Here is a 25003-nt window from a genome sequence, read left to right as displayed (position 1 = left end):
TAGGGTCGCTGAGAGGAAGTTGCAACAACAATTATTGCCAAAGTACAAAGGGCAACTAAAACAAGTAGAATGATTACTTGTTCACTGAAATGGAGAAAAAGCAGTACTGTCAAACCTCAATGAGGATCTTCACACTTTGAGCTCAGGATACGAGGATGATGAGGAACTATGGCTCAAGATTAAAACAATACTTGACCATGCACTAGACAGATACGTACCCAGTAGAACTGTTCACAATGAGAGGCTCCCTACATGGTATTGAGTCACTATAAAGACTACTGCACAATAGGTGAAAAACAAAGATAGAGCTACAGATAGAGGGATGTTGAATGAAACATTTGCTGTAAAGAAAAAAATGTGTGAAGTCTTCAGTGACTACCATAGCAGATTATTCACATAAGATCTTTCACAAAACTCAAAAAAATTCTAGTTGCCTGTAAAGGCCGATAGTGACACAAAAGTTAGTGTGCAGTCAATCACCGATGAGAAAGGAACCAAAACTGAGGGAAGCAAAGCAAAGGCAGAAATGTTGAACTCCATTTTCAAATGTTCCTTTACAAAGAAAAAGCCATGAGTATTGCTTTATGGTTTTTTCTTGAATACCATCAAAGGCAATGAAACATGGGTTTGTCACTTTGAACCGGAAACAAAACAGCAATCTGTGGTGTGGCACCCAACTACCTCTCCTCTGAAGAAGAAAATGTTAAAAGCTGCAGCATTTTCAGCCAGTAAAGTCATGACAACAGTCTCCTGAGACTCTGAAGGGGTCAGTTATTCTGTTTCAAGTCCTCCCTCACTGTGCAGTGATTAACTCTGAAAAAAAAAAAAAAGAAAGGGCAAATTAACTTTTCCTTCTCCATAAAAAACGCAAGGCGTCATCCAAGTCTATGCATACAAGAGGACCTCACAAAACTTCATTGGATTATTCTCCCTCCACCCTAAAGCCTGGGAGGACATTAGTTCAAATCTTCATCTGGCCATCCTGATTTAGGTTTTGTGTGATTTCCCTAAATCGCTTCAGGCAAATGCCAAGAGAGTTCCTTTGAGAAGGCATGGCCAACTTCCTCCCCAGTCCTTCCCTAATCTGACGGGACCAATGACCTCGCTGTTTGGTCCTCTCCTCCAAATTAACCAACCAACCACCAACCTAGGTCTTACACCTTCTGACTTCCATCTGTTTGGCCCAATGAAGGATGCACTTCTTGTGAAGCCATATGTGGATGATGGGGAGATTATTGATGCAGCAAGATGTTTGTTTGTTTGAATGGGAGTGGGGACCAATCAGCGAGGTCATCAGTCCCATGATCTAAGGTGCCAGAAACCATGGGAGGAACAACACAAAGAGCACAGTCCAGTCAAGGGGAAGGGGAAATGAGCAAAGAGGTAAAGGGAATGTTGGGGTAGCAGGCAGAGGAAAGAACAGGGGGGGGGGGGGGGGCGATGGGGAGAGCAGGGGTGCCCCAGAAACACTACGCCCATTGGGGCACCTGTATCACCACTGACCCATCCCGATCCCCACACCTGATCATGACACAATGAGGACAAGACCAGGGGAAGAAGGCACAAGAAAAGGGGGAACAAAACTGCACAAAAGATAAGACAAAACATAGGGAAAAAAGCAGGAAGAAACTGGCTGGTGTGGAGGCAAGGCCAAGGCCACCATAACCAATGCCAATGCTAATTGAGGTACTCCATTTCCAAAGGAAAATTCAAGAACATAAACCTGAGAGGACAAACCACTTATGGAAATAAAATTGAGGACAAATGTAACCATGCAAGTGTTGTCTGTTAACTCGTGGGTCATGGAGAGTCGGAGGGCATATTTAGTGCAAAGGGCCAAAAGGCAGGGGCAGTCCAGCAACATATGGATCTCCATGAGTCCCACAGCTACAAAGGGAAGGGGGGTGGCACATTGTGGAGTAAAAAGTCATGGCTTAGCTTAGTATGGCTGATGGCTGGTGCAAGGATGACAAAGGGTGGTAGATTCCTGCAGGAAGAGGCGGAGGGAAGAACGCAATATGGTGAGACTCCCCTTGATTGCACGAAGTTTATTAGATGGGGTGGCCTCTTGAGAATCAGCCCATGATTGAGCAAAGAGGTATTTGACATAAAGCCACAAATGTGCCCCCCAGAGGGGTCACGGAAAATGGTGGGGGATGGGGGCGGGGTGGAGGGGGAGGCCAGATGATCAGCAAGTTCATTACCCAGGACACTGACATGGCTGATAACCCAAAGGAAATCATCTGAACAAGCAGTATCACCAAGATCGGCCAGAAAGCCGTGGATGGCAGAGACTGAGTGGTGGTGGGAGAAACACCGAGGATAGTCTGAAGGCCATTCATTGAGCCCATACATAAAAATACTTGGGTTAGGGAGGTCCATTTAATAAAGCAGAGGGCTCAATAGATGGCCATGAGTTCCACAGAAAACACCCCACACATGGCAGGCAGGATATGGTGTTCCATGCCAACAGAAGAATTGAAGACATATCCGATGTGATTCGCAGATTTAAAGCCATTGGTATAAAAAACTATGGCACGCTGAATCTCTTATAAGAGCATTCGGAACAAACAATTAAACACCATTGGAGCGATAGAGACTTTCAGACCCTGGAAGAGGTCCATCGGATCCCAGGGCAGGGGAACTAATCAAGGGCAGGTGGTCAGGAAAGAAAGTTGGAATGAGAACAAGGAAGAGAGTGGAAAATGCACCAGAGGGAAGTGAGATGTAGCCCAACCAGTGAACCTATCTGAGGGCAGGTAGTGGATGTGTGACATCCTGAAGCCACATAATAATAATAATAATAGAACAGAAGAGGTGAAGAGGGGTAAGACAGTTAGTGATGGCATAGGAAACCAGGAGCTGGGACTGCCAAACCAAAAGGGGAGGTATCCCAGTATCAACTAGACCAGAAGACAAGGCTAGAGCAAAAGGCACCGCTGGCCAAACAGATACCATGATGGTGAACCAGTTCCAAGAGGAGCAGCATGGAAGAGGCTTCAGATCCATAAACTTGACAATCATAGCACAGATGAGACAGAAATAGTGACCAATAAAGGTGGAGAAGGGTTGAACAGTCTGCACCCGACAAGATGTGGGCAGGGATGTGAAGAACACTGAGTTTACAAAAACAGGCAACCTTCAAAAGGCAGATATGGGGCAACTAAGTAAGCTTGTTGTCAAAAAGAAGACTCAAGAAATGGAACTGGGGGACCGCAGTCAGGTGTTGGGCATAGAGACAGAGCTTCAGATCAGGATGGGCCATAATATGGCTTCAGAAATGCACCACCATCGACTTAAGGAGAGAGGATTGAAAACCGTGTGAGGCTGTCCATGTGGAATCATGCCAGATGGCACCCTGGAGCTGTTGTTCCACAGAGGCCACTGAGTGGGAGCTAGCTCAAATGCAGTAATCATCCACATACAGAGTAGGGCTGACAAAGAGTCCGGCAGAGGCCACAAGCCCATTAGTAGCAATGAGAAAAAGAAGGAACTTTAATATGGAGCCCTGTGGAAAGTCAATCTCCTGGGTCTTTGGAGAGCTGAGAACGTTGCCAACCCTAACCTGAATGACCGGTGGGACAGGTACTGGTGAATAAAAATTGAAGGGGGCCCCAAAGATCTCACTCGTCAAGTGTAAGTAGTATGTGATGGCACAAAGCTGTCTCATAGGCCTTACAAAGATCAAAGCAAACTGTGACAAGATGGTGGCACTGTGAAAAGACCTGCTGAACCATGGTTTCTAATCAAAGCAGATGATCAATTGGAGACCATTCCTCCTGAAAGCTGCAGTGGTAAGGAGATAAAAGATCCCAAATGAGTTGACAAGCCACTATCCATTCGAGTACTTGCATGGGACATTGATCAAGCTGATTGGCCAGTAACTATTAAGGGACAATGGTTACTCACCAGGCTTAAGGGTAGACCATTAAGAGGGGAAAATACCTTGTAACCAAATATTGTTATACACCTGGCGGAGATATTGTTGTGGAGGATTGAGGTTTCGAAACAGTTTGTTATGGATGGAATCAGGGCCAGGGACCGAATCGTGGGAAGAAGAGAGGGGAGAAGTAGTTCCCACTTGGTAAAAGGCTCATTGTAAGAGACCACCTGACAAGGGTGAAAACTTAAGTGTGAAGCATTAGCCCACTGTTTATGAAGGAGGAGGGTGGCTGGATAGGAGGCCGATGCCAATGCCATCGCGAAATCTGTCACAAGCTGTTTCATAAGAAATGATGGATCTGTACAAAGGCTAATGGGAATGTCAAGGTTTGGGATGGAGGACTGCTGCTGACAACCTTGGAGTGTGTGGAGTGTAGCCCACTCTTGTGACAAAGACAGACAAACCTAGGGAGGAGATAAAGCATTCCTAACACACCCACTTACTCTGTTTTGTTGGTCACTAGCATGAAGACTTTTAAAATTAATAAGACCGGTGGAGGACTAGTGCTGCCTTAGATGTTGCAAAGCGTGATGATGATCACAGATGGTAGTTGCAGTGGCCGTGCTCCACCATGGAACTGGCTGATGGCAAACGGGGCCCATTGAGTGGGGAATGGTAATGCTGGCAGTGCACATTACCTTATTGGACAGATCAAGTATGACTTCATCAATACAACCTGACAATGCAGGTGTAAATATGATGTGGGAGGAATATAGAGGCCAATCAGCATGATGGAAAACCCAGCGGGGTAACCTTACCATTGGGAGGTGGGAAGGGAATGACAGGATCAACGGGAAGTCGTCACTATTGCAGAGGTCATTGTGCAGCAACCAATATAAGGAAGGAAGAAGGGGAGGGGAAGTGAGGAAAAGATGTATGGTAGAGAATGTGCCTTTTTTGGCACTGAAATGTCTAGGGAAACCATCATTAAGAAGGCACAGGTTGTGGTCCACAAGAAATTGGCCAATGAGGAGCCCTGACTCAATGAAAAAGCACTGAAGCACTGCCCCAAAAAGGCTGATGGGCATTAAAATCCCAAGGAGAAGGAAGGGAGGGGGCACTTGCTGAAAGAGGGCAGCAGGTGCAGATGGCCAGTCAGAATGGAGATGGGGACTGCAAACTGTGATCACACAATCCCAGTGAAACTGGATGGCAACTGTTCCAATGTGGTATGAATGAGAGTCTATTACTAACAGTGTCCATGTGGACCAAGATCCAAATGCCACCAGAAGACCTGAAAGGGCCAACCTGGTTCTGACAGAAAGCATGGAACCCACAAATGGTCAGTGAGATTCATGGAGAATGACACAAGCTGCCAAGTAAAAAGAAAAAAAAAGAGATTGCAACTCTGGGACCTGACAGTAATATCCATTACACTTCCATTGAATAAGCATGGAATGGGGATCCAAATGGGAAGCAAACAGGCTGGAACCAATCACGCTGCTTGGTCACCATCTGTCAGCAACAAGTGTGGGGTGATATGCATAAAAAGTTCAGATTCACATTGAAAGGGAGGAGTTGGCACCTCTAGCAGCATCAGAGGGGACTTGGTCTGGGAGTTATGTTTCTTCGTCTCCTCTGTCAGCAACAAGTGTGGGGTGATATGCATAAAAAGTTCAGATTCACATTGAAAGGGAGGAGTTGGCACCTCTAGCAGCATCAGAGGGGACTTGGTCTGGGAGTTATGTTTCTTCGTCTCCTCTGTCATTGGTCAGGGATGGCAAGGCATGGAGGGATCCTCTTACGATCATACTTGCCAGTCATCTTCTGTCTTCAGGAAACAAAACTGCGTCCCCGCGATCACTTTGTTTTCCTTCATTTTCAGTCAGTCCAGTTTGATCTCCCCTCTGTTGATGGCGCTCCAGCACACGGGGGACTTATGATTCTTTTCCATGATACTGTCCATTATCACCTAATCCCCTTAAACAGTTCCTTCCAAGCTGTTGCTGTCAGTCTTTCCCTTTCTGGATACACCTTCTCTCTTTGTACCGTATACATTCCATAGTCCACACCGATGGCAAGAGCTGAACTCCTTCATCTCCTTGGTCAGTTCCCGCCCTCGTATTTGCTGGCTGGGGACTTCAGTGCCCACCACCCACTTTGGGGATCTCCGCTTCCTTGCCTGCGAGGCTCCCTATTGATTGACGTCTTCCACCTAGCGGATCTAGTTTGCCTCAACACTGTAGAACCTACATTTTTGTCTGCCTCCATGACGAATTTCTCTCATTTGGACCTTTCGGTCGGTACTGTTCAGCTAGCTCAGCGCTTTGAATGGTTTGCTCTTGCTGATACACAATTGAGTGACCATTTTCCATGTGTCCTTTGATTGCAGCCACAACTGCCATCTCTGCGCCCGAGACGCTGGAAGTTTGCCCAAGCTGATTGGACACTTTTTTCATCTCTAGCAACATTCGATGACCGTCACTTTCCTAGCATCAACGATCAGGTCACTCATGTTACAGAAGTTATTCTTACAGCTGCGGAATGTTCAATACCTCGCATCTCCGATTTGCCCCGGCACCCCCCAGTTCCTTGGTGGAATGAGGCGTGCCATGACGCAATACGTGACCAGCAACACGCTATTTGCATTTTCTGCCACCATCCTACTATGGCCAACTGTATCCGCTATAAGCATTTATGTGCGCGATGCCGTCATGTCATCTGCGATAGCAAGAAGGCAAGCTGGAACTTCTTTACTAGCTCTTTTAACACATTCACTCCCTTCTCAAAAGTGTGGAGTCGAATTCGATGGTTATATGGCGCGCCTAGTTTCTCCCCGATCTCTGGGCTCACTGTCATGCATGATACCTTAGTAGACTCCATCGCAATTTCTAACTCATTGGGTCAACACTTTGCTGAGATTGTGAGCTCTTCAAATTACCCTCCAGCCTTTCTTCCGAAGAAATGTGGAACTTCCGTTCCATGACCTCTTGCTTTCTCCTCTCAAAATAGCAAAAGCCATAATACTGTTTTCTCCATGCGGGAACTCCAATATGCACTCTCTTCTTCTCGCTCTTCTACCCCAGGACTGGATGGTATCCACATCCAAATGTTGCTGCATTTATCATACCATAGTCTGCGTTACCTCCTTTGCCTTTATAATCGAATTTGCACCGACAGTACTTTTCCCAGAGGATGGCGGGAAGCTAGCATCATTCCTGTTTCGAAACGTGGAAAGGACAAACATCTTCCCTCTAGCTATCGCCCCATTTCTCTCATGAGTATTGTATGTAAGGTTTTGGAGCATATGATGAATTGCCATTTAGCCTGGTGGCTGGAGTCACAAGGCCTTTTAACACCTGCCCATTGCGGTTTCTGAAAGCGGCGTTCTGCAGTTGACCATCTTGTTGCTCTCTCCACTTACATCATGAACAATTTTCCCAGGAAACGCCAAACAGTAGCAATATTTTTTGATCTGGAGAGAGCATACGATACGTGTTGGAAGACAGACATCCTACGCCCCAAGCTTTCGAGGTCGGCTGCCCCTTTTTATTCATGAATTTATGTCAGAGCATACATTTAAAGTGCAGGTGAACCCTACTCTCTCCTGTACTTTCTTCCAAGAAAATGGGGTACCCCAGGGCTCTGTGCTAAGTGTTGTACTGTTTGCCATTGCCATAAATCCAATTATGGATTGTCTCCTTCCCGATGTCTCGGGCTCCCTCTTTGTGGACGATTTTGCAATCTACTACAGCTCTCAATGGACCACCCTCCTTGAACGACGTCTTCAAGGATGTCTCGATCGTCTCCACTCTTGGAGCATCGAAACCAGCTTCCACTTTTCTCCTAATATGACCATTTGTGTCAATTTTTGGTATTGTATGGAGTTTCTTCTGCCTTCCCTACATCTAGGCCCTGTCAACCTTCCGTTTGCAGACGTCGCTAAATTCTTGGGACTTATGTTTGACAGAAAACTGTGGGGTCCTTCCACATTTCCTATCTTTCGGCTCGCTGTCTGCAATCCATCAACACCCTCCATGTTCTGAATGGTACCTCCTGGGGAGCAGACCGAGTGGTCCTTCTCCGCCTCTATCGATCTTTAGTGTGCTCAAAATTGGACTATGGAAGCATAGTTTACTCCTCTGCTTGGCTGTCTATTCTTCGGCATCTCGACTCTGTCCACCACCTTGGATTGCGTTTAGCGTCTGGACCTTTTTACACCAGCCCTGTGGAAAGCCTTTATGCTGAGACTGCTGAACCTCCACTTTCCAATTGGTGAGCTGTCCTTCTGAGTCATTATGCTAGCCATCTGTCTTCCATGTCTGCTAATCTGGCCCATGACCTTTTTTTCGACGTCTCTTTGGATTTAGGGTATGCAGGCCACCGGGAGTCTGCTTTTGTCAACTGCTACGTTGTCTTTCCCTCCACTTTCCTAAAACTTTCTTGACAACTGGGGGTACAGCACCACCTTGGTTCTGCCCCTGGACCTGCCTGCTCTGTGACCTTTGTCAGCTTCCCAAGGATGGTAACCCTTCTCTCATTTATCATTGGGCATTTGCTGCTCTATGCACACAAATGAAGGATGCCACATTTATTTACACTGACGGCTCAAAAACATAATTTTGTGTTGCGAGTGCCTATATTGTTGGCAACACCTCTAATCGATTTCGGCTTCCCGACCAGTGTTCGGTTTTTACTGTGCAGCTTTACGCTGTTCTCCAGGCTGTCCAATACATCCATTGCCATCAACGGATACAGTATATTATATGCTCAGATTTGCTCAGCTCTCTCCTCAGTCTCCAAGCTCTTTACCCTGTCCACCCTCTGGTCCACCGGATTCAGGACTGCCTACACTTGCTCCACTTGGGGAGCGTCTCTGTGGCATTCCTCTGGATCCCAGAACACGATGGTATCTGTGGAAATGAGGCGGCTGATATAGCGGCCATGGCTGCAGTCTCTCTTCTTCAGCCTGCTGTTCGCATGGTTCCCTTCGTCAATCTACAGAGTGTTTTATGTCATCGTGTTGCTCTTTTATGGCACTTCTCAATAATAAATTGCGGGACGTGAAAGCTCTTCCCTGTGCTTGGACCTCTTCCTCCAGAACTCATCGTTGGGAGGAGGTAATTTTAACTAGACTCCGGATGGGGCACTGTCTTTTTAGCCATCGACATCTTTTAAAAAGTGGTGATCCTCCCCTGGTTTGTCCCCCACTGCTCTCAACTCTGGATGGTGAGACACCTTTTACTTCATTGCCCCTATTTTACTCCACTACGCGCCCATCTACAGCTGTCGCCTGATGTATCTTCCATTTTAGCAGATGACACGCGCTCAGCCGATCACGTCCTCAAGTTTATCAGTGTCAGTGAGATGATGTCTGTCATTTGAAGCTCTTTTTGGGGAAAACAACCTCCCATTCTGTGGTGGTTTTCCAAGCTTTCCTTCTGTTTTTACTTTCCCCACTTTTTGAGTATCGCTCCCGGACTGGGTGCTAATGACTGTAGCAGTTTTGCACCCTAAAACGGAAGAAAAAGCACGTGACACAGATCTGTAAGACCACGGTATTGGTGATACATGTGCTACAAAACACCACTGTTTCCTGCACATGTACCCTGACATCAATATGGGATATGATCACCATGCACATATACATAGGCTGCACAATGGATTGGCATACTCTGGATCAGGTGTTCGAGCAGCTGCTGGGGTATAGCCTCCCATTCTTGTACCAGTGCTTGTTGGAACTCCTGAAGTGTCCTAGGGGTTTGAAGACGTGCAGCGATACGTTGACCGAGAGCATCCCAGACGTGCTCGATGGAATTTAGGTCTGGAGAACAGGCAGGCCACTCCATTCACTTGATATCTTTTGTTTCAAGGTACTGCTCCCTGATGGCAGCTCGGTGGAGCCATGCATTATCATCAATCAGGAGGAAGGTGGGACCGACTGCACCCCTGAAAAGGTGGGCATACTGGTGCAAAATGACGTTCCGATACACCTGGCCTGTTACAGTTCCTCTGTCAAAGACATGCAGGGGTGTACATGCACCAATCATAATCCCACCCCACACCATCAAACCACGACCTCCATACAGGTCCCTTTCAAGGACATTAAGGGGTTGGTATCTGGTTTCTGGTTCCTGGTTCATGCCAGATGAAAACCCGGAGAGAATCATTGTTCAGACTATACCTGGACTCATCCGTGAACATAACCTGGGACCACTGTTGCAATGACCATGTACTGTGTTCTTGACACCAGGCTCTATGGGCTCTCCTGTGACCAGGGGTCAGTGGAATGCACTTTGCAGGTCTCTGGGCAAATAAACCATGTCTGTTCAGTCGTCTGTAGACCGTGTGTCTGGTGACAACTGTTCCAGTGGCTGCAGTAAGGTCCCGAGCAGGGCTAATTGCAGTACTTTGTAGCCATCTGCGGGCACTGATGGTGAGATATCGGTCTTCTTATGGTGTTGTACACTGTGGACGTCCCATACTGTAGTGCCTGGACACGTTTCCTGTATGCTGGAGAATCGTTGCCACAATCTTGAGATCACACTTTGTGGCACACGGAGGACCCATGCTACGACCTGCTGTGTTTGACCAGCCTCCAGTCACCCTAGTATTCTACCCTTCATAACGTCATCAATATGTGTTCTTTGAGCCATTTTCAACACACAGTCACCATTAGCATGTCTGAAAACATATGCACACGTCCTCATTGCACCATACTCTGACATGCACCAACACACCTCTGCGTATGTGGACTGCTGCCAGCGTCACCGTGCAAAGACCACAGGTAAAATACACTGCACGGTCATACCCCGAGGTGATTTAAACCCGCAAACCGCCACCAGAGCGTCGTTTCACCACGTATCTGCATTATTCTTAATGTATGATCATGAGTGTAAATATAACTCCATGTGTGAGTACCTTGTCATCCAGTTGAGTAAGAAAAAGAAACTTAGGTGGAACTAGAACATGGATAAGTTAACAAAAAAAGCTCATTTCTGCCTGTCTTACATTTAGAAATCTCTCTCACTTCTATGGCCTGTGGATAGGATCGCTAGCACTCTTTCACTCAACACTGTCTTGTGGCGTGATCTCCTGGGACAATTTGCTAATGTCAAGGAAGTATTTATTCTAAAAAATATGTAAATTAAAAATAAAATGTGAAGGTGATAACCAAATATCTTGCAGAAGCTGTGTCAGAGATCTTGGGAGTTTTACTCTTGTTGGACCGTCAGTTGATTTGGGAGAGAGGACCAAACAGCGAAGTCATCGGTCCCATCGGATTAGGAAAGGAAGTCACCTGTACCCTTTCAAAGGAACCATCTCAGAATTTGCATGAAGAGATTTAGGGAAATCATGGAAAACCTAAATCAAGATGGCCAGATTTGGGTTTGAACTGTTGTCCTCCTGAATGCAAGTTCAGTGTGGTAACAACTGTGCCACTTTGCTCAGTTTTACACTTGTGTCAGTACATTAACTATGAAGTTTTTGGTTATTAGTAAGAGTGAATTTAAGATGAACTTTGAACTTCACAATTGCAATACCAGTTGTAAAAATAATGTGTGTACAGTTTACTCATCCCTCTTCAGAGTTCAGAATTGAGTTTTCTAGTCTGATGCAAAAGTCTGTACACATTAGTAGAAGGTATCAGACCGGAAACTGGAAAACCCCAAACAGTCAAGAACAATGTAATGAAGTATGTCATTTGCCACTCCTATAATTTATCAGTTTCTTTGTAGTTAGGGATGTAAATTGTTGGTTAATGTCAATGTTCACACAGAACAGTAAATAGATAGGATCAAGTGCATGAGAAGCATTTCAAACCTTCTAAAGCTGAGACCAGACAGATTTCATGTACTGACACACAGCACACAGGTACTGCAAATATTGTGGATAGCAGGTGTAAAAAAACCATATGAAATCTGTGGAAGGAGTTCCAAAGTGGCACCAGCAGTCCAGGAAGTACAATGACTGTGCATAGGGAGGAAAAAAAAAATGGGACCAGTGGTTGAGCAGCTGCGCTTTGGCTAGACATTTCTGTTTTCAGTGATGTCACACTTGAGGTGGTGTAAAGAGCAATGTCACTGGACAGTGGAGGATTGGAAACAAGTTATTTGGAGTGATGAATCATGTTGTACTCTGTGGAAATCTGATGGAAGTGTTTGCGTTTGGCAAATGCCTGAAGAATGTTACCAGCCATTATGCGTAGTGCCAGTAATGCAGTATGCTTATCATGGTTATGATGTGGTCCTCTTGTTATGCATGAGAAAATGCTAAATATGAAAGGATATGAACACATTTTACAAAATTGTATACTGTGTACAATAGAGGAAATGTTCAGCGGTGGTGATTATATGTATCAGCATGAGAGTTGTCTAGAGTCCTAACATGAACCCGGTGGAACACCTTTTGAATGAGATAGAATGTCAACTTCACTCCAGGCTCCATTATACAACATCACTACCATCTATGGTTTCAGCTCTTGAGGAAGAATGGGCTACCATTCCGTGACAGACATCTAGATACCTCACTAAAAGTGTTCCCAGCAGAGTTCAAGTAGTCATACAGGTGCAGAGTGAACATTCACCATGTTAATGTCCACTAATAGATGTCCAGATACTTTTGATCCAATAACACATAAAGTAATCTAGAAATAGCTTATTATAATTACTAATGTGAGTAGATTAATGGTAGTCATTGTTTGTTGTTAGTGGATTCTGTGGAAGTTACCTGAATTGGATGCTTCTGATTTTTAATGTATAACTTGACTTAGTCCACAGCTCTGAAAGTTCTCTTTCATGTTGAGATTTAAATAGCATGATTTGTGAATGAATAAATTAATTATGATTTACTTTCATGTACAGTTGCAGCAGTGAGGCATCAGTTGTCTTCTGTTGTGAAAAGACCTGATAAATATTAGAAGTTTTTAAAGGTCTTGTAATTCATACTATGTAAATGATGTCTGGGTTTAAATATATATATATGGCTATATAAAATTTGGCTGAGCAGACATTTTATTTGAAGGAGTACCTATCATTTGTATTGAAAAGTAATTGATTAACTGTTAATAGTAAGCCAAAATGCCAAATTAATAATCATTCACAACAGTTTAAGTTATAATTCTGGAGGTAGAATTATGTAGTTACTCAACATTTATACAATTTATTATAATGCAATGGTATGAATGTTATTGCACACTTATGCACTTTGTTGTATGCAGTGGTTTGGAGATACTTCATCTGTTGGCACATTTCTCATTAGAATATGCTCTTAGTTACACATGAAAAGACACAGGTTCTTGGAGCCATGGCCTGAACTTCCAAAGATATTCTATTGTTCTGAATGCTGCCTACTGTTAACTAATTGCATGCTTACTATGTGCTTAGTTGATATAGTGTCCAGGAACATGTTTACTATCTTGATCAATATTAGTAGACAGTGAAATAATAAATTTCAAAATATTAATTACTGTGTTTCTCTAAAAATTTTCTGTTTCAGGATCTTAAAGAAATTGCAGGCTGCCATAAAAATGTTCACATACTAAAATTTGGTGAGTAAAATTTTTTAATTCTTTTAGTTTTCAGTTCCATTTGCTTTAGTTGTTAGCTGGAAGATCTGTTTCCATTGCTATTTGTACCTACCTTAAAATAGTATCAGCAAGAAATAAATTACTATGAGCTGCTTCAAAAGCAGCTCAGATCAATAGAGGGGGGAAAAAAGTGAAGAACCATAATAACACGCTTTTAGAGTAAGAATTAACATTTATTTTGTCACCGAACAGAGCGAATAAAGAAATGGATGTTGGACATGGCATGAGCGAACAAAGACTCAAGACAAAACCAAAGAGCATAAACAAAGAAGTGTCATCACTTCACATCAGAGATGCCACAGAGCTCCTTGCCCCCCTCCCTCCCCCTCCTCCGGCAGTGCGAAGCATGGCGAGGTGGAGCTAACAAACATACGCCCACAAAAAAATATTCGTGCCAGTGCAGCGGGCGGAGGTGGCGTCCGGCACGCAAAATGTGCAGCTCAGGTGCATCGTTGTCATGGTCTCATGTGGTGGACAGCTGTGCAGGCAGTGGCAAGGCGAAGGGGAGCCACAGTGGTGGTGGGTGAGACATCGGCAGAGGCAGGTCGGCAGGGTGTGGCAAGGAGTGGCTCGGGGAGGGACCACACAGGCTTTACTCGTAGAACAGAAACAGTACTCACTTGTAGCAATGTCGAAGCTTAAGACGTCAGGCTTTATGATGCACGGGTGGGCCATCCATGGTGCAGATTCGGTGACCAGTGCCATTGCTAATTGCCGAGATCTGCGAAGGGTGGCACACGTGGAGGGGTGAGTGTGGTGGGCCACGAGTGGCGGAGGTTGACTGACCTGGGTGTGCCAGGATGGCATGTACAGAGCATTGGTAGCAGGCGATGACCGAGGACGCAGCATGGTAGCCACGAAATGCGAGGGATCCCGCGAAGTGAGAAGAGCGTCTGTGCCAGGCCGGAGTGAAGTGGGCGGGGTGTCAGCGGCAGACAACAATGAAAGGCTTGGCGCGGCAGCCACATGATGCGAAGGGTCCTGTGAAGCAAGAACAGGAGTGGCCTACCAGTCCAACTGTGTTGGCGTGGAACAGGCAGCAGTTAATGTGCAGCTCGACACAGGAGTGAAGCAGACTGAAGACACAGTAGAAGAGGGAGGCAGTGTCAAAAGAAGCAGCTCTGCAGAGAGGCTGTGTAAGGTACTCCGTGCGTGAGCCAATTCAGCGGAGGTGGTAGCAATGTGGGAATGTAACTCTGCATTATGTGTGCGGAGCCCATTGATCGGTTTGCGGACGTGCAGTAAATCGAAGAGACGTGCCATAATATCTTCGGGCAGAGATGCACATGTGGAAAGTGTAGCCAAGAAGATGGAGAGTGGAGATGTGCCGAGTTCGTTCAAGCGCAGAACAGTAGAACCAGATGCTTGGCGGAGCGTAGCGGACTGCAGGTATGGCAATAGCTCGTAATGGTGTAGAAAGTCTAACCCAAGCACAGGCTCATCCACATCAGCAACGTGGAAGGTCCTAGGAAATATCACGCTCAGTGATAGATGAAGCGACATCTTGATGGAGCCGAGGACTGCGATAGGAGAGTGATTTGCAGCGAGCAAATCGAGGTTTGCAGGAGAAAGCTTGCTGCCTGCGTCCTCATCTACATCTACATGACTACTCTGCAATTCACATTTAAGTGCTTGGCAGAGGGTTCTTCGAACCACAATCATACTATCTCTCTACCATTCCACTCCCGAACAGCGCGTGGGAGAAACGAACACCCAAACCTTTCTGTTCGAGCTCTGATTTCTCATATTTTATTTTGATGATCATTCCTACCTATGTAGGTTGGGCTCAACAAAATATTTTCACATTTGGAAGAGAAAGTTGGTGACTGAAATTTCGTAAATACACTCCTGGAAATTGAAATAAGAACACCGTGAATTCATTGTCCCAGGAAGGGGAAACTTTATTGACACATTCCTGGGGTCAGATACATCACATGATCACACTGACAGAACCACAGGCACATAGACACAGGCAACAGAGCATGCACAATGTCGGCACTAGTACAGTGTATATCCACCTTTCGCAGCAATGCAGGCTGCTATTCTCCCATGGAGACGATCGTAGAGATGCTGGATGTAGTCCTGTGGAACGGCTTGCCATGCCATTTCCACCTGGCGCCTCAGTTGGACCAGCGTTCGTGCTGGACGTGCAGACCGCGTGAGACGACGCTTCATCCAGTCCCAAACATGCTCAATGGGGGACAGATCCGGAGATCTTGCTGGCCAGGGTAGTTGACTTGCACCTTCTAGAGCACGTTGGGTGGCATGGGATACATGCGGACGTGCATTGTCCTGTTGGAACAGCAAGTTCCCTTGCCGGTCTAGGAATGGTAGAATGATGGGTTCGATGACGGTTTGGATGTACCGTGCACTATTCAGTGTCCCCTCGACGATCACCAGTGGTGTACGGCCAGTGTAGGAGATCGCTCCCCACACCATGATGCCGGGTGTTGGCTCTGTGTGCCTCGGTCGTATGCAGTCCTGATTGTGGCGCTCACCTGCACGGCGCCAAACACGCATACGAGCATCATTGGCACCAAGGCAGAAGCGACTCTCATCGCTGAAGACGACACGTCTCCATTCGTCCCTCCATTCACGCCTGTCGCGACACCACTGGAGGCGGGCTGCACGATGTTGGGGCGTGAGCGGAAGACGGCCTAACGGTGTGCGGGACCGTAGCCCAGCTTCATGGAGACGGTTGCGAATGGTCCTCGCCGATACCCCAGGAGCAACAGTGTCCCTAATTTGCTGGGAAGTGGCGGTGCGGTCCCCTACGGCACTGCGTAGGATCCTACGGTCTTGGCGTGCATCCGTGCGTCGCTGCGGTCCGGTCCCAGGTCGACGGGCACGTGCACCTTCCGCCGACCACTGGCGACAGCGTCGATGTACTGTGGAGACCTCACGCCCCACGTGTTGAGCAATTCGGCGGTACGTCCACCCGGCCTCCCGCATGCCCACTATACGCCCTCGCTCAAAGTCCGTCAACTGCACATACGGTTCACGTCCACGCTGTCGCGGCATGCTACCAGTGTTAAAGACTGCGATGGAGCTCCGTATGCCACGGCAAACTGGCTGACACTGACGGCGGCGGTGCACAAATGCTGCGCAGCTAGCGCCATTCGACGGCCAACACCGCGGTTCCTGGTGTGTCCGCTGTGCCGTGCGTGTGATCATTGCTTGTACAGCCCTCTCGCAGTGTCCGGAGCAAGTATGGTGGGTCTGACACACCGGTGTCAATGTGTTCTTTTTTCCATTTCCAGGAGTGTAGATCTCGCCGCGACGAAAAACGTCTTTGCCTTAATGACTTCCATCCCAACTCGCGTATCATATCTGCCACACTCTCTCCCCTATTACGTGATAATACAAAACGAGCTGCCCTTTTTTGCACCCTTTCGATGTCCTCCGTCAATCCCACCTGGTAAGGATCCCACACCGTGCAGCAATATTCTAACAGATGACGAACGAGTGTAGTGTAAGCTGTCTCTTTAGTGGACTTGTTGCATCTTCTAAGTGTCCTGCCAATGAACGCAACCTTTGGCTTGCCTTCTCCACAATATTATCTATGTGGTCTTTCCAACTGAAGTTGTTTGTAATTTTAACTCCCAGGTACTTAGTTGAATTGACAGCCTTGAGAATTGTACTATTTATCAAGTAATCGAATTCCAACGGATTTCTTTTGTAACTCATGTGGATCACCTCACACTTTTCGTTATTTAGCATCAATTGCCACCTGCCACACCATACAGCAATCTTTTCTAAATCACTTTGCAACTGATACTGGTCTTCGGTTGACCTTATTAGACGGTAAATTACAGCATCATCTGTGAACAACCCAAGAGAACTGCTGATTGTCACCCAGGTCATTTATATAGATCAGGAACAGCAGAGGCCCCAGGATGCTTCCCTCGGGAACACCTGATATCACTTCAGTTTTACTCGATGATTTGCCGTCTATTACTACGAACTACGACCTTCCTGACAGGAAATCACGAATCCAGTCGCACAACTGAGACGATACCCCATAGGCCCGCTGCTTGATTAGAAGTCGCTTGTGAGGAACAGTGTCAAAAGCCTATCCTTGGCCGGGATAATGCTGGTGTCAGCACTGGTGTTGCTGAGAAAATGAGTGCCCACTGACAAGTCAGTGACATAGTGGCATTGCGCCACTGGAGCAAGTGGTGCTGCATCGGACAGTAGGCACCATGAAGAATTGTGGTGGGACATGGTGCCTAAGCATGCCCGTTGGTCTCGGTTGGGAAAGGTGCAGGTGTGCGACATTTGCAGGTGGCTTCCCCATAAGTAGCATGGAACCAGCACAGTGCAACTGACTGCGTTGAGGCAGGAAGCCAATCAGGTTGCAGCTTGGGCAAGGTTGGTGGCTGTTGGGGGGCCACAGGCAGTACCTCCTTTAGGCCACTAGGTGGCAGCTCCTGACAGATAGCTAAGGTGCTGAGGCAAGCGTGCTGGTCTCTGTCAGTAGAGCGCAGAACCAAAAGTGCAAGCTTATCAACTGGTGGTGATGTGGATGTCGTCTTAGACAGTCAGTGTCTGTGACAAATGATTGCATATGCCCAATCAGCCATGTGTAGGTGAACCTCGAGAGGGTTGGTGACATGAGATGCAGGTGAAGTTGCAGGTCTGACAGCAGTTTGACCAACCACAAAGTCCAAAGCACTGCAACTGGTAGTGTTTGATCATCAATTAATGCACAAATGTGCCATCAAAGCTGCAAGGGTGTGCGGTCATTGAGATTCTTATCATGTATGATGTGGTGGATAGCCTCTGCCGGAGAGAAAGAAGGGCATTCAATAAGTAATGTTTTTGCCATTAAATACTTGGAGGAGGCAAGCAGCGAGAGTAGCAGATCACTGATGAGGTCTGGATGGACATGGAGGTGGCTCACCAGGCAGACGAAACATGCATTGTCATCCAAAATTCAATGGATATCCAGTAGATGGTCCACCAGTGTGAACCAAGTCATGGAGTTGTCCTTTTGCAACACAAGCAGCTTAGGAAATCTGCTGAGTAACACATTTTGACATAGCACTGGTAGGCGAAGATCTGTGTTGGTGGTGGAGGGGGGCCCCCCAAAGCTGGGAATGCAGTAGCGGTGAATGCTGGATCGCTCGAGGTATGTGTGGAGGGGCTGCCGCAAGCAGCACATGATATGGAGTGAGCCGGTGTAACCAACAGCACAATGTGTTCCAACTGCAGGCCTGGAGGCAGACACGGTGTGGGTGTAATGGCCGGTACCGTTGCAACAGAGGGTAGAGGGCGATTGTGAAGCAGCCAAGAGGGGACTGATGCGGAAGCGGGCACAGTGGAAATGGCCAGTGCCATTACAGATGTGGGTGGAAGGCAATTGTGGTGTCAGCACAGAGCGACGATTGCGGAAACCTGCACGGCTGAGACAACCGGTGTCACTGAGACAGTGTGCGGGGGGTTGGGGGCGGGGGGGGGGGGGGGGTGGGAGAGGGGGGAGTGCACTGGCATCAGGCATATAAGAATGTGCAACCCCATGTGCATGAGCGTTTGAAGTATAGTTCTCAAACTGCATCTGCACATCAAACCAACCGGAAGGTGACTGCTTAACTGGAGGGTGAAACACAATGTCCTTCACATGATTATCATTCACAATGTCACTAAGCAGTGTGCCCGGTCCGAGCAGCAGGCATTGCTGCATTGTAGCATCTGACAGTGGCCATGCTGGGCTGGTAACAGTTAAGTGGCCACTGCCATGGCAGGGGCCAGGTAATTGTTCACTTTTAGCCAATTGTACATTAGGAACACTTGTGTAAATACAAGCACAGTTAAAAGGGTGCATGGCACTAGCACAAAACGACACTGGTAGATCCATTGTTCTGAAGACAATGTGGACCAGCACATAAAGTTTGTTAATGATGAAAATAAGCACAAAATAATTTCCAAATGCACAACGTTGAAGTTGGGGTCACCACTGTGGGTATTACATGGTGTAGAATCGTAATGACACACTTTTAGAGTAAGAATTAACATTTATTTCAGCACTGAACAGAGCGAGTACAGGAATGGATGTTGTACATGAATGACTATGCGTGAATTCATAATACGCATGCATTACTGTTTCTTCACTGCAGGAATTTTTGAGCCATCCAAATATGTAACGGCATTTACTTAATGTTTTACTGAGCCAATCTATATGCTTATCCCATTTCGGATAGCTCATCTAATCAAATTCCTAAAAAATTAGTATTGGAGTTTTTTCTGTTCACCTTACTTCGCTATTATATTAGGGTTTATTTGATGTATGCCTGAAATTGATCCATAACGTTTCTTCTCTGTTATCTCTAAACCATTTAGCTGCTTCTTCAGTTGTTATTTCTATTTTTTTTTTCTTTTTTGTGTAAGTCAGTCACATTCTGAGCTTTAACTAAAAGACTACTATCATCAGCAAACAGTACAGCATCAACTTGTGTTACATAACTTGGCAAGTCATTTATGAATATCAAGAGCAAGAGGGGTCCAAACATTGATCTTTGGTGTACTCCATGAGTAACTTGAGTAATTTTCTCATATCCAGAAAAGTAGGATTTAGCTTCATGAACCATTTCTACTTTCTGGTATCTATCAGATAAGTATGATTTAAACTCCTTAATGAGCAGTGCTGTGGACTCAATAGCAGTATAGTGTATAGTTTGTCAATCTATATTTTATGATCAGTAACATCAAATGCCTTAGATACATCTAAAAACAATCCACAGTTTACTTCAGTTTGATCAATGGAATTTTGAATAAGCTTTAGGAAATTATATATGGCAATTTCAGTAGATCTATTTTTTTCTAAAACCATTTTGTTCATTGGAAAATATTTCACTTTTTATTTATTTATTTATTTTTTAAGTAAAAAAAGGAGAGAGAGAGAGTCTTTTGTACATTATTCTATCAAATGTTTTTGAGCAACAACACGACATTGATAAAGTTCTGTAGTTTTTTACATCATAAGGTTCACTATATCTATATAATGGTTTAATGCTGATAGCATAAGTTCTCTAGGGAAAGTACAAGTGTTGAAAGAAGCATTAATTATATCAACAAGCAGAGGAGCAATATATTTGCTTTGTTTAATTATGCTATCTGGAATGCCATCTGTACCATAGAAATTTTTTTTTTTTTTAGTTTTCTGATTGCATTCTCTATCTTTTGTACTGTTGTGGGATACAAAAACATAGTTTTGGGATTTACAGAAATGTTATGATTAGCCTTTATATGACTTTCATTTTTTATAAGATTTTGTACTATACTTGTATATTGACTAATGAATACACTGGCAATATGTAAACGATCATTTATAGTTTTGCCCTCACTTTTAATAACAATGCTGATGCTTTTGTCTTCGCTTGTGCCTAAGTTTGTGTTTATCACCTTCTAAACTGTTTCATTTTTTAGTTACCCTTGTTTTTGTTGGTGTATGAATCATTGCTTATTTTTTTTTGTTCTAATGACTTTCTTATATTTTCCTGTAACAGTTTACATACTGTTTGAGAACTGGATTTTGCCTAGCTGATTAAATTAAATTTCTAAAGATTTTATCTAGCTGATGTATTTAACTTTCTAAGTTGCTCTGAAGATTTTCTTATCCCTTGTGTTATCAAGGATTAGTTCTGGTTTTTACTTTAATTTTCTTAAGAGGGAATGTCATGTCTTAGTTATGTGTGTAACTAGCTAAAAATGACTCAAACTTCATATATGCATTGTCACATATATCCAAACTCCAGTTTGAACTTTTTTACAAAGTATTAAATATTTTAATGTTGTCCTCATTTATACATCTTCTGTAGATGTCCTAGAATTTGTGCTGTGTACATTATTTACACTAACTTTTATTGCTTCATGATATTAGAATCCAGTGTCAATCATTTCTACATTATTATTAAGTGTTTGCAAGTCAAAAAAATTTGATCAATTGTAGTTTTAGAGGTCTTTCAAAGACTGGTGTATTCATAGACAGTTGGTGATAAATTGCGTGAGTATAACAAACTATTCGGTTTAGACATGTTTTGGCAGGATGTTTTAAAGTTTACATTGAAATCTCCAACTACAGAATGTTTTCCTTAAAATTCCTTAATTCACTAATGAGTCCTACTACACTGTCCGAGAACTTCATTAAGTTGCCTAATGGGGAACAGTATGTGCATAAAACGATTATCTTGGATTCTTTAAGTTTGCAAACACAGTATTCGAACACTTTTTCAGTGTTATTTATGTTACTGATATTAATTCTTTTATGTTCAGTTCCTTGCTTAACATATGTGCATGTTCCTCCACCTATAAAAGTCTCTCTACAGAAGCTACTATCCTGTGATACTAGCAATAAAAGCTTGGTTTTCCTTCAATCATTGTTCACTCGCGCATAAAACTGAAACATCTTTCAGTTGTTCGAGCAAAAGTACTTCTAATTTAGCAGTCTTACTAATTATATCCTGAACATTCTGGTAAAAAATTACTAGTGGTTTATTGTCCTTGGTAACTGTCGCACTGCTCATTTCAATGTTGGTGGTGACAATCTTCTTTTGCTTCACATGCAGGTGGTTCTTATTACTTCAGCTGTCCTGTTGCTTCTGAAGATTATGAGTACTGTCCAGTGGTGAATCTCTCCTTGCATCTGTCTAATGAATTATGATGTCTCAGATTTTGTGGTATTGTAGTGTCTCTCCCTTAATATTTATATGTAGACCATGTTGTTTAAAGTGTTCTCTCTCAAGGGAATCTACAGATAAGAAATGTGACTTCTGGAATGCTTTGCAAAACTTTTCAGACTGTATTGGCCTTAATGATTTACTCATTCACAATAGAAGTATCTATGAGGTTGTGTCTCTGAGAATCTCAACAACACTTACTGGTGTTCTCCTACTATTGTTCAGAATTTCTTTAAAATTGTTAGTGTCTTTGCATAATTCATTGTTGTAAACATCATTAGTGCCCACAAATTGCTGTATATTGTAACAAACTGGAGAGATTTTCAGCATTAATGTTTCTTTTGATTTCTACCAAAGATACCCCATGTTTCACAATGGAAGAAGAATTTACATGAAGATCATCATGTACGATTCCAGCAAGGCCATGTCCATGGCTATCAGAGTACATCCTTACATTAAATCTGGAAATTTGCAAATTGAAATTTGTGCTTATCAACAAATGTTTGTTTGTAAAGTTTACTGTACCTGAAGATAGTTGTCTTCTATGCACTCCGTGTATTGAACATTGTATTTTTAAGCACATGATTGTATGTAGGACTACTGTGTTCAGTATGTATTTCGGATTTCTCTGCACTCATTTCTGCCTTAATTGCATGACTGTTTAATGCTGAATGACATAAGTTTTCACGCTATTTATGTTGCACTAACTTCATTGACCTAACACATTCACAACTGTTGTCATTATTAATACTTTCTAAATTGCTATTGAGGCTTTGCATCATTAAATTATTGTTTACTGCTGAAAGACATGTGTTTTCACTCTCAATCTCTGTGTTCATTGACCTAACATGTTCACAACTGTTGTCATTAGCAGTACTGTCTAAACTGTTATGAAGGCTTTGCAGCATTTTTTAAACATTTCAGAATACTGTTCACATATTTCCACAACTCATTTTGGAGAAGTCAGTACTCTTTTTGTTTGTTCATTGGTGAACATTTCAGTGACAGACTCTCCTCTCTCCTCCCCTCGGAGGAGTAGTAGTTACATGTAAGGCTGTAGTGTGTTACAATATTATGAGAAGGAAAGTTCCCAGAATGAACTTTTCACTCTGCAATGGAGTGTGTGTTGATATGAAACTTCCTGGAAGATTAAAACTGTGTGCTGGACCGAGACTCGAACTCGAGACCTTTGCATTTCACGGGCAAGTGCTCTACCAATTGGGCTACCCAAGCATGACTCACGACCCATCCTCACAGCTAAGCACAACGAAAAGACTCTCACAATTAAAGCTTTTGGCCATTAAGGCCTTTGTCAACAATAGACACACACACACACACACACACACACACACACACACCCACACACACACCCACACACACACACACACACACACACACATGACTGCAGTGTCAGGTAAATGAAACTACACTGCGAACAGCAGCACCAGTGCATCATGGGAGTGGCGACTGCTTGGGATAAGGAGCAGGCTGGGGCAGGGAGGAGGAGGGATATTATGGTGGGGGTGGCAGACAGTGAAGTGCTGTAGGATAAACGGCGGGTGGGGGAGAGGTGGGAGAGGGGGGGGGGGGGGTTAGTGGAAAAGGAGAGAAATAAAAAAATACTGGGTGTGGTGGTGGAATGACAGCTGTGAGTGGTGGAATGGGAACAGGGAAGGGGCTGGATGGGTGAGGACAGTGACTAACGAAGGTTGAGGCCAGGAGGGTTATGGGAAAGTAAGATGTTTTGCAGAGAAAGTTCCCAGCTGTGGAGTTCAGAAAAGCTGGTTTTGGTGGGAAGGATCTATATGGCATAGACTGTGAAGCAGTCATTGAAATGAAGGCTATCATGTTTGGCAGCATGTTCAGCAACAGGATGGTCCACTTGTTTCCTGGCCACAGTTTTCAGTGGCCATTCATGTGGACAGACAGGCATCTAGGTCTATTACAGGGGTATGAGCCATGAGATAAGGGATTGGTAGCACAGATTGTATAAGGATGGATGAGTATATTGTGTAGGTTCAGCAGGCGATGGAATACCACTGTGGGAGGGTTGGAAAGGATAGTGGGCAGGACATTTCTCATTTCAGGGCACAATGAGAGGTAATCAAAACCATGCTGGAGAAATTTAATTCAGTTGCTCCACTCCTGTGTGGTTCTAAGTTATGAAGGGAATGCTCCTCTGTGGCCAAACTGTGGGACTTTGGGAGGTGGTGGGAGACTGGAAAGTAAGGCATGGGAGCTTTGTTTTTGTTCAAGGTTGGGAGGATAATTAGTGTGTTAGGTGTTTAAAGAATGAGATGATGGATTTGGAGTCAATAAGATGTTGGAAGAAGTCATATTCAATAGTGACAAGACCATAGGCAGGGTGATACGAAGATGGTATCAACAGTGTCAAGTAGTTATCCAGGTAGTAATGGTTGAGGGATGGTTGTGAGTTGGTGAAGGAAATGGTTTGTGTCTTTGATATTGGATTGTTTGGAGGTGTTGGTTAACAAGAGCTGATATTATTTTGTTGAGAGCACAGTAATCAATGAGAATGGGGAGGCCAGGTTTGTTAAGTTTTTTTTTTTAGATTTAAGGAAGCATGTAGAAGGTAGAAATGAGGGGGTAGTTGTGGTGAGGAGGGAAATGGATTTGGGCGAGATATTTTGAGACGGATCTAAGGATTTGAGTAGAGATTGGAGGTTATGCTAGACTTCTCAAATTGAATCACTATGGCTTGTAGATGGAGGAGTCAGACAATTGGTGGATGCCTTCTCTCTGGTAACCACTGCCATTCATCACAACATTGGTGGAGCCATTGTCTACAGGGATGGTGATTATGTATCTCGAACTTGTGGATGGCTGTTTTTTCCT

At 44.6% G+C, this 25003-nt stretch overlaps 1 protein-coding gene across 1 annotated transcript in view; it reads left to right on the top strand.

Annotated features, from left to right (window-relative positions):
• The window catches only part of LOC126486327 (C-factor-like), a 94585-nt gene that overhangs the window by 4354 nt on the left and 65228 nt on the right, over nucleotides 1-25003 (top strand). Inside the window, exon 2 of the mRNA XM_050108941.1 lies at nucleotides 13382-13433. Within this exon, the coding sequence (XP_049964898.1) occupies nucleotides 13382-13433 (52 nt within the window). The remainder of the gene's footprint in view (nucleotides 1-13381; nucleotides 13434-25003) is intronic.

This window comes from Schistocerca serialis, chromosome 1 (genome assembly GCF_023864345.2).
Source record: "Schistocerca serialis cubense isolate TAMUIC-IGC-003099 chromosome 1, iqSchSeri2.2, whole genome shotgun sequence".
NCBI lineage: Eukaryota > Metazoa > Arthropoda > Insecta > Orthoptera > Acrididae > Schistocerca > Schistocerca serialis.
Note: the sequence above shows the minus strand (reverse complement) of the source record. Positions and strands in the feature narration are given on the sequence as shown.